Genomic DNA, 10,323 nt, shown 5'->3' on the forward strand with positions numbered 1-10,323 from the left:
ACAGGATTGCCTTAGGAACCCACAAACTCCTCTCTGAATAGCCACCTGCCCAGGGGACATAGACCCCCTTCCAAATTAAACATTTAGCCCATGGACTACAGGGCCAGTGGCAAAGAGCAAAATGCTAGTCCCAACACTTCCAGCTTCACAGTTAGAATAATCAGAGGCTACAGTGCTCCGATTCTTTTACTTGAGACATTAAAAACAATGAGACTAACCTCCAAACAGATGGGGCGGGGGTGACGTAGGGCAGGCCTGCCCCACATTTTTTTTTATGCCAACTTAATTTTTTTAATTTATTTTTTTACAAATAATGTTTAAACTAAATATTGCTTGCACTTAGGATTGATGCGGGCCAGAGAAGACCCCCCTCACTTTCTTGGGCACCTTACCCCTGACACTTTTAGACTGGCTACAGGCCTGCCTCCAGATATGTATGTGTTGGAGCATTTCTTGATTCAGTTGTGCCTGCTTTAATACAAATGCACTACTTCAGTTCCAAATTAGGGAGTCCCTGCTGCAATCCTATACACATTTACTTGGATGTAAACCCCATTTAACTCAGTGGGACTTATTCCGGGTGAGCATCATAAAATCAGGCTACCCATGGCTCCAATTCGACTGCTCATTCTTTTCCAGAATGGGGTGGGAAGGAATGCATGTATGTTTAGGACAGAAGTCTAAGGACACAGGATTAAATCCTGTCCCAAACACACACATAACAAGTCCCATTTTTATTTCTTTTTAGTCTAAAAGGAAAGGAAAATGTGTGTATTTTGGTCAGGATTTAACCCTGTGTCCTTAGACTCTTAATTTAAATTTAAATACAATGGGCAAGACCCTGCTAAAGTTAGGCACTTTTGACCATGTTCCATATATTTCAATAGGAAAATTTTAAGTGCCTGGTTAGATCTTCATTTGTAATGATTAATGAATGACATTCAGAGTGCATATATTTTAAAGATACAGACAAGTCTTTCATTTCATAATGAGCTTTTTAAAAAAGCTGTTTAATGAAAGAAGGTGGAAGAATAAAAAGCAAAAAATGTATTCGTGGTACTGTATGTACTCTCTACATATATGTGCGTTTTCTCCTTAACACCTGTTCTAACCTAATATAGCAACGAAAACAAAGCTGCTAGCTTCTTGTCTTCAGCTAGGGTGTGTGTGTGTGTGTGTGTGTGTGTGTGTGTGTGTGTGTGTGTGCAAGAGAGAGAAAGAGAGAGAGAGAGAGAGTCGATTATATACACTTCAAATAGAAACACATTTGCTTGAAAGCACACACACACACACACACACACACACCCATTTCAGTGAAATTCACTTCATTGACTATGAGCATAGAGTAACTATCAGGGAACGCTAACATTTAACGATCACAGGTTGTTGGTGCGCTTACCTAGAAAACGGTCCCATTCTTCGCAATCGATTTGACTTCCAGTAAAGGAAAGATGGAAGCTTTAGGGATTCATTAACATCTAGGAGCCACCTCTCTTTTGGATCACATCTTCATGCAGGAACCAGTCCAGGACAGAACGATGTCAAGTTAAGGACAGAACGATGGTCCTAGCCGGACTGCACTGCATCACAAATGCGTTAAATACGTTCCAAGCGTTTGCTGCTACCCTTAACATACAAGCTTCAAAAACGCTTAGGGTGAATCCACTGCAGCTGCAGGTTATAGGTATATGTATCACGGCCTGCTATACGATCATTTCAATATATCTAAGATCTTTTCTGTGTCTGAGATGTATGTTTTAAAGATCTCTTGGTTCTCATTATTATTTCGAAGGAATAAAAGTGTGTGGGATGGCGGGCAGGGGAAGAGGGAAAAGGGAAATACATACTATTTTATTATTATTATTATTAAGAATATTTACATACCGCTTTCCAACACAAACGTTCTCAAAGCGGGTTACACAGAAAGAAGAACGAGGCAGCAATTCTTCCACTGTTTTGGTTATCATTTGCTGATTTAAAATGTGGGCTATTTGTTGGGAAGGTTATTGTGTTTTTAAGTTATATTATGTTTTATATTTTCATGGTTATTATTTGTTTTGTGAGCGCTTTTTGTTAGCCGCCTCAGGTGCCCCTTTAGGATAGAAGGGCGGCATACCTTTTAAAGCAATCGGCCAGTAAACTCGAATGGTCAAAACTACTCTGCTATGTTAAACATTGTAAAAACCTAGAAAACGAGTGTAAAAAAATGTGGATCTATTGAAAAGAGAGAGAGAGAATAGTGTGCGTCCTTCAGTTCGGCTGCCTTTCGAATTAGAAATACGGAATAAGGTACCTCTGCAGTCGCAGCGCTAAACCACTAAACAGCATTCGGAGTGAAAAGGAACCGGCAGAACTTTGTTCACTATTTAAGCCGAATCTGCAACAAACACTTTACCTGCCTTGCAGAGTGGGTAGTCCTGTTTAGGGCATCACAGGGAATGATCGGTTCTCACGCACAAACACACCCCGCCCGCCCATCTCAGGGCAAGCTCGTCCACTCCGTTTCCAAATCCGAAGCAGTTACCTCCTCCCCTCCTCACTCACATCTAACAGTGGGGAGGCCACGCTCGATTGACACACACCCCCAGCCGGATTCCTCCAGGTGGGCGAGTCAGGCATGTCCCCCGTGGGTGTCCTGTCCCAGTTCTTGAGGCTGCAATCCCTGAGAAGCTGGCCTGAGGAGTGAGGACCGCACCGCGCCCCCGCCCTCGGACACTCTAATTGATCCGATTACCTGCACGGACCTTGCCGTTTGTGAGCATAAAAGGGGGCCCCATTTCAGAGCACCCGCCCCTGCTTGTACCACCCCTAGGCCTGTAATGTAGAGTGAGGAGGGGGAAGAAACCCGAAGTTAATGCGGGGTGGGGCGCCTTCCTACAGGCCCAGAGGCCACGGGGCATTCCTTCTGCAACGCACACCTGCCTTTCACTCCCTGATTCTTCCGCGGGTGTCCATGCCCCTGGCCTGGAGGAGTCCACATGAGTGTGTCTCCTCATGGACACGAAACAAGGGTGGCATTGCTTCTTTCTTTCCTTCTAATCTGAAACGAGTACAACGCAATTCCACCCTGCTTTCCAAAGTATAAGGGAAGGGCTTATATATTGCAGCTGGCTGGAAAGAACGTCTGTTTTAAAAATTAAATAAATAAATGGCCGACATGATGAGGAAAATTGCTCGAAGCAGTCCCGGTAGGACTAGGCCTTTCAATTTCAAGGGGACTAGTCGGAGGAATTTTCCTCCCAGCATCTGAGTCAATGTTTTTTAAAGCCTACAGTGGTCTAAAGGTAAAGGTAAAGTGCGCCCTCGAGTCGGGGTCGACTCCTGGCGACCACCGAGCGCTGTGGTTTTTCTTTGGTAGACATTTAAATGAACTGCCCGCGGAACTGCCACAGGTTTGAAAAGATTACCCTCATGAGACTGGCCTGGCCTAACGTCCACTGGCAAATCAAAAGGCGGCGGTGCTAGCTTCCAGCTAACAATGCGATCCATTCCCCCTAAAATCGTTTGCTGTGAAGTCCACTCAGCGGACACCCACTCTGGGCTGAAGCCATTTGTATCCCATCGTTCTGTCAAGAGCCACCTACGTTAATGGCTCTGTATGAGTATTGTTATTGTGGATGGTGCATTCAGAGTAGCAGTCCTAGTTTGTAGTAGTAGTAGGAGGAATAGCAGTACTACTGCTAGTAGCAATACTACCAGTACTAGTAGTGGAATAAAAAGATCACTCCCAAGCAACTTGGGAGTGCAATCATAAGAACGTAAGAACAGCCCTGCTGGATCAGGCCCAAGGCCCATCTAGTCCAGCATCCTGTTTCCCACAGTGGCCCACCAGATGTCTCTGGGAAGCCCACAGGCAAGAGGTATGTGCATGCCCTCTCTCCTGCTGTTGCTCCCCTGCAACTGGTCTTGAAAGTTATGCTGCAAGGCTGCAAAACCCCTTTTTGCTGAATCCTCACCCCCAGCTGTAATAAAGTGTTAAGGGTCTGTCGTAAGTACATTTGCTCACCCCCATCCTTTGCTACCCCGCCTCTCTCCCCACTCGCCCTGTTATCTTCCCCATTGTCTGTTTTAGACCGTAAACTCCTTGGAGTCGGGAGCTACTGATGGCCCACCACTGTGCAAAGTTATCACATCATCATCATCATCATCACCCTCTGCAACTTTTCTTGGGAGAAAGTCTCCTAAAGATCAATGGGACATCGTTTGCATAGAATTCCAAGGACTTGACCTAAGCCCTAGTGATAGAATGGGCCAAAAAGTTGAACAAGACCACAGCCCAGTTTCCTGATTCTTAAACCATTGCTTGGAAAGAAGTAACATATTTCTTTAGCATGCATTAGATGAATACGTATGGAATTGCCACATAAACGTGCTTAGGTACAGACAGCTTTTTAAAACAAGGTATGTCCTATTTATCTCCACTTCCAATTTAAAGGCACTAACATCCCGATTCTAACCAAAAAGGGACGGGGGTTTGTTTTGTTTTGTTTTTCTTTTACCATCACAGAAGGGCTCACAATCAACTGTGTGCATTAACTTTCATATGCTTGCACTGTCCGCAAATAAATAAAAACACACGTACACCCGGCATGTCAAACGTGACAGTTGTACAATATATTCAAGACAGAAAGAAAAATCCAGCATGGATTAAGTCTTTCTGATTATTAGAAAGGACGCGAATAAACATAAATTATTTTTTGAAGAAAGAGTCCATTGCAATATATCCTAGATTTATTTCGGACACAATGTTTTTCGGTTCTAAATCTTATTTGGAAGGAGAAGCCAGCAGGTAAGAAAGAAGAAATTAATATTTATTCCTTCCAAATACGCCCGAGTTTTCTGGGGAATAAGTTCGGTTGAAATAAACGGGACTGGATGCCAAAGAATTGCCCTTAGGATCTCAGGGTATCTCCCTCCCTCCTGAACTTGGAGCCAAGACGGCGATGCATACTGCATGTTCTATTGCTGCGGCTGCTGCTGTTGTTATTGATAATGATGATGATGTCACCGCTGTGTGCGTGGTGCTTTACTTAGAAGTAAATGCCAAGTAAATGTGTTTTGGAACTGGTTGCAAGCCTCACTGGATGCAGGCGGCGACTGGTACATCCAGGTAAGGAGTTGAGGCTCGCGTGCGTGTCCTTAGGATCTCAGACTGGAAGCTATTGATTTCTGCTGCCTAAGAGAAGTGCTCAGCATTGCTCGGAATGATGTTCTCCTGTTGCTTACACTTGTTGCTTTCTACTGCCAAGTAACAATCCTCCGAGGAACAGGCTTCCCAAGGTAGGGATCCCGCCCCATCCCGGCATGCACGTACATCCCAGGCAAGATCTTGGAAGCTAGACCGTCGTCTTCCATCTGCCAGGATCCGCGCCTTAACGAGATGCTGATGGGGATTGAATCCCCGTCCAGGTCCTTCGCTCCAGGCAGGCGCACGGTTGGAAACCGGCTGATCCGGCCGAAGGAGAAGAAGAGCGCAATGGGGGGAGACGGAGAGGCCTCGGAGGAGCCAATGGAGTGGCGGTGGGGCGAGGAGGGGGCGGGCAGGCAAGGCGGCCGAGAAGCGTGGGTGGGGTCGACAAGAATGGGGGACATTGTGCAGCGCCTTTGGCGAACAAGGGGCATAATGAGGGAGCGTGCAGCGGCGGTGCCAAGGCGCGCCACAAAAAGCCTATTGACGCGGGCCTGGGCCGCTCCCGGCGCAGCCAGCCCGCATCACATGGCCCCCGAAGGGGCTATTTAAAGCGGGCCGCGCGGCCCTTTCAGCACCACTGGCGCTGGTCAGCGCCCTGCGAGGAGCCGGCCGGGCAGCAGAGCGGAGCCGCCCAGGCGAAGGCGAAGAAGGGGCCCGGCGGGGCGGGGCGGAGCCATGCCGCGCTCCTTCCTGGTGGACTCGCTGGTGCTGCGCGAAGGAGGCGGCGGCGGCGACAAGAAGGGGGGCGCCTCGCCCGGCAGCCCGCCGCCCCCGCCGCTCTTCTCTTACGCCGTGCACCCGTCGCATCCGCTGCACGGGCTCTCGGCCGCCTCCGGAGGCGCCTGCCCCGCTGCGCCGGGAGCCACGTCGGCGGCGCGCAAGGCCGGCCTGCTGTGCGTGTGCCCGCTCTGCTTGGCCGCCGCCTCCCAGCTGCACCCGCCGCCGCCGCCGCCGCCCGCCCTGCCGCTCCTCAAGGCGTCCTTCCCGCCCTTCGGCTCCCAGTACTGCCCTTCGCCCCTGGCTGCCAGGCAGCCCCCCGGAAGCTCCGCCGCCGGCCACGCGCCCGCCCTCTACCAGAGCGCCTACCCCTTGCCCGACCCCCGGCACTTCCACTGCATCTCCGTCGGTGAGTCGCCTGGGACGGGGCGGGCTGGTGGGGCACTCTAGGGGAGGGGGAGGGCGGGGACTCCGCGCGAAACTCTGCCGGGGATGATGCCCGGCACGCGGGATGCGCACCTTGGCTCGGGAGCGGGTCCCAGGGCAATACAGGTCTTCTTTCTAAGTAACCCTCCTCCACATCTAAGGTACACTGATTTCCACAGAAGGTACTTCCGAATCATAGGGCTAAGGATCAGGGTGTAAATGCATTTAGGATCTGCCCCCCCCCCGTTTCATTTCGAGGGTGGCGCAAGGGCAGACAGTTCCTTCTGTAGAATTTCCTTAGCCTGGCGTGGTTTTTAAAAAGAACAGCGTTAACCCGCTTGGAAATGGGTAGGGTGTAAATGCACCTTCACTGAATCGCATCCTTCAGCATCTTTGGGACTCAAGCCATAGACTCTGTAATTGAAAATTAATTACAATTTGTAATCGCGTCCAAGTAGGTGTGTTCCAGATGCCAGGATTTCTGCCTGAGTGTGGGCGGGGGGGGGGGGGCATCTGCCATACCCACCCTCTTAAGGGTACCCGTGGCTCCGAACTGCTCGCCAGGAGCTGCAGTCTACCGCCTTTCAACTCCACTTCCCTTCGCTGGGCCTGTTGCGGTGCTGGTGAACTGCAGGCTGCAGCTTTCTAGCGTCGCCGCTCCACGCGCAATCTCCACCAAATACAACCACCCTAGAAAGCAAGCCCGACGGAACTGGGTTGGTTGGTTGTGCCGTGGAGTCGGTGTCGACTCCTGTGGCAATTACAGAGCCGAATTTAGGGGGACATATTTTCGAGCACCTGTCAGGCTGCCAGGTGGGCTGCCAGGTGATGGCCCGCCGAATGCAGCTCTGGAGTCGGCGTTTATGGAGACCGAATGAATACAGACAGACAAAACAGACAGACAGACGTATACCGCATGGTGAGGGTGAGCGTACCTTATGGAGTGGAGAAATCTCAAACCCAGACTGTACATACGTCTAATTTCGCCCTTGCCGTCGCCCCATGGGGTAACATTTTCCTCCATCCTTCCCGTAGCAGCAGATCGCTGCCTTCTTATCTAAAGATCACTTTGCTTTTTCCGGAATACATTCGGATAACTGCAACTGTGATGCCAGTGCCTGCGTTTCCAGAGGTCCCATGGCTCATTTTGAAACCGCTAGAAAGTTGGGTGGGATCAGGGGTGCGGCCAGACGGAGCGCTTGAGGAAAGACCCTTTGGGGGCATATGGCTTATGAGCAGGACTGCACAACTTCGGTCCTCCAGCTGTTCTGGACAACTCCCATCTGTAGGAGGGCCGAAGTTGTGCAGCCCTGATTATTAGATTTGGTGATGTGCGGGGGGAGGGAGATCAGTAAAATGAGGGGAGAACATCTCCAATGCTTAGGGGGGAATCTGCCCCCCTGGGTGAGATGGGTGACTTGGGGGCGCGTTTGCCTGCTGGGGAGATTTCGATCCGAGCTGGCCCTCACTCAGCCTGGCTTTCTCCTCCTCTCGCCCTCTCCAGACAGCACGTCGGGACAGCTGCCCAGCAGCAAGCGGATGCGCACGGCCTTCACCAGCACGCAGCTCCTGGAGCTGGAGCGCGAGTTCGCTTCCAACATGTACCTGTCGCGGCTGAGGCGCATCGAGATCGCCACCTACCTGAACCTCTCCGAGAAGCAGGTGAAGATCTGGTTCCAGAACCGGCGCGTCAAACACAAGAAGGAAGGCAAGGGAGGCTCCCACCGCGCCGCCGCCGGCTCGGCCCAGCACAGCTGCAAGTGTGCCTCTCTCTCCGCCGCCGCCGCCGCTGCCAAGGGCTCCGAGGACGACGAGGACTTGCCCATGTCGCCCTCTTCCTCGGGCAAAGACGAAAGAGACCACCTCGCCCTCACCCCTTAGGAGCAGGAGGAGGAGGAGGAGCCCCCTTCCTCCTGGGCGCCCGGGACCTTTTGCGTGTTGATGTTGTAAATGACGAGAGACCCTGGGCCGGTCCCCTGCGAACCGGGGGCCTGCGGAGACTCTGTAAATAGGGCTTGTCCCCCCCGCCCCACAAGAGAAATGTTCCAGAGGTGTTGAGGAGTGGGGTGGGATTATATCCCGCACCAGAATCAGCTCTTTCCCCGTTCTGTTGTACATAATGGGCCTGGCGACCAGAGAGGACAGGCGCCCACCCCTTGCTCTCGGGGTCTCTCTTGGGTGGCGGAGGGAAAGGGAGAGGAAGAGAAACCCTTGGTTACAGAAACATAAGAACAGTCCAGCTGGATCAGGCCCGAGGCCTATCCAGTCCAGCGTTTCGCACAGCGACCCACCAGATGCCTCTGAGAAGCCCACCGGCAAGAGGTGAGGGCATGGCCTCTCTCTTGCTGTTGCTCCCCTGCAGTTGGTATTTAGAGGCATCTTGCCTCTGAGGCTGGAGGTGGCCTACAGCCACCGGACTAGTAGCCATTGATAGACCTGTCCTCCATGAATTTGTCTAAGCCCCCTTTAAAGCCATCCCAGCTAGTGGCCATCACCACATTCCGAGGCAGAGAATAGATTAATTATGCCCTGTGTGGAGGGGAAAAAAATTCTTCCTTTTGTTGGTCCTAAATTTCTAGGCCTTCAGTTTCACGGTTGGTCTCTATGACAGGATCCTTCTGCTTTGTTGTCACCAAACATTTCATCTCCCTCCCCCGGTCCTCCTCCTACGGCATAAAATGTAGAGTCTGCGACCCAAAAGGCCTTTCCATGATCTTTAGAGTCGTGAGAACCCAAATGCCAAATGTGGGACTGACAGCAGAACTGCTGTATCTGGTTTGTTATTGTATCTTATATATATATATATATTTATAATATGTGTACATATGTATAAAAATTGGTTTAATGAATGAAGCCTCTTCAGGACATAGTGGTGTGATGATTGCACTGTTTTCTGCAATACCAGAAAATATTTATTATTTATTTATGGCGATGGGCGGGAGGTTTCCATTAAAAGGACTACTTTTCTGCAGAAGGAGAAACCTCCGAATTGTCACTCTTCCGTTTGTATGAGCCATTGGGCATCATCCCGCTAAAGTGGAGCACATCTAAATCTCTTTGATTCCAATAGTGTATAGAGCAAGGGTTCTCACGCTTGGGTCTGCAGATGTGGTTGGACTACAACTCCCATCATCTCTAGGCCCAATGGTTAAAGGGCATTGGGCCCAGGGGGAATGGGAATTGTAGTCCAGCAACAGCTAGGGGCCCAAGCTTGAGAACCCCAGGCGTATAGTTAAGCATAGCGTATTCTTGACTCTCTCCCTTTGAAACGAATGGGACCTTTGCCCAGTTGACTAGTTCGTTCGGATATGATGTCGATAGGCACCCAGTCCCGTCAAAGTGGAGCTCTTTTTAGTACTTTCTTTCAGTGGGAAAATAACTCTGTCCCATTGAGGTCAGAGGGATTTAAACTCGCTTGGTTTTGGCTCGATCGCGCGCCCTGTGTTATTAAGCAGCGTATGGGGTGTCTGTTTAATCATATCTCAAACAGATACACATATACATCTACATTTGCTGAGAAACATCTATGCTGTGCACAGATAATCAACGTCATCTATACATTACACTGTAGCATATAAAAGTGCGCACGGTACATGCTTGCACTTTGTATACATTGTATATAAAATCCGTCTATTATGGAAGCATATTTTGTCGCTGCTTTCCTTTGAATAAAGCCGAGAGGCAGATTCATTTGTCTCTGTATACACGAGCTATTTATATATACACACGTTAATACGTATATCCATTTCTGCTTTCTCCGGATTATTTTTCCCCACTAGCCGATTTGCTAGCAGGGCGTAATATGTACTGGAATATAACATAATTATATTAAAATAGCAATCTGATTTGGCACCGAGTACATTGAAATGTATATAAAGCCCGAAGCAAAACACTTGGAATAAATAACACTGGTTTCAATAGAATGTGATTTCAAGGATATGGGTTTGATAGAAACCTTGAAAGCGTTCTGTCCAACAAAACAGTTCTTT

General features: G+C 49.8%; 1 protein-coding gene across 1 annotated transcript; it reads left to right on the top strand.

Moving 5' to 3' along the window:
- Positions 1-5,783: 5,783 nt before the first annotated feature.
- Positions 5,784-10,036, top strand: GSX1 (GS homeobox 1). Its single transcript, XM_053310640.1, has 2 exons — positions 5,784-6,317; positions 7,839-10,036. Exons 1-2 carry the CDS (start codon positions 5,867-5,869, stop codon positions 8,213-8,215), a joined length of 828 nt encoding a protein of 275 aa, XP_053166615.1. The 5' UTR covers positions 5,784-5,866; the 3' UTR covers positions 8,216-10,036.
- Positions 10,037-10,323: the final 287 nt, after the last annotated feature.

The sequence above is a fragment of the Hemicordylus capensis genome, chromosome 3 (genome assembly GCF_027244095.1).
Source record: "Hemicordylus capensis ecotype Gifberg chromosome 3, rHemCap1.1.pri, whole genome shotgun sequence".
Classification (NCBI taxonomy): domain Eukaryota; kingdom Metazoa; phylum Chordata; class Lepidosauria; order Squamata; family Cordylidae; genus Hemicordylus; species Hemicordylus capensis.

Excerpts from the sequence above, each read along its gene's own strand:
- GSX1 (XM_053310640.1), top strand. The coding sequence starts at position 5,867 with ATGCCGCGCTCCTTCCTGGTGGACTCGCTGGTGCTGCGCGAAGGAGGC. Across the intron at positions 6,318-7,838 it reads CTTCCACTGCATCTCCGTCG|ACAGCACGTCGGGACAGCTG; the intron begins GTGAGTCGCCTG and ends CGCCCTCTCCAG.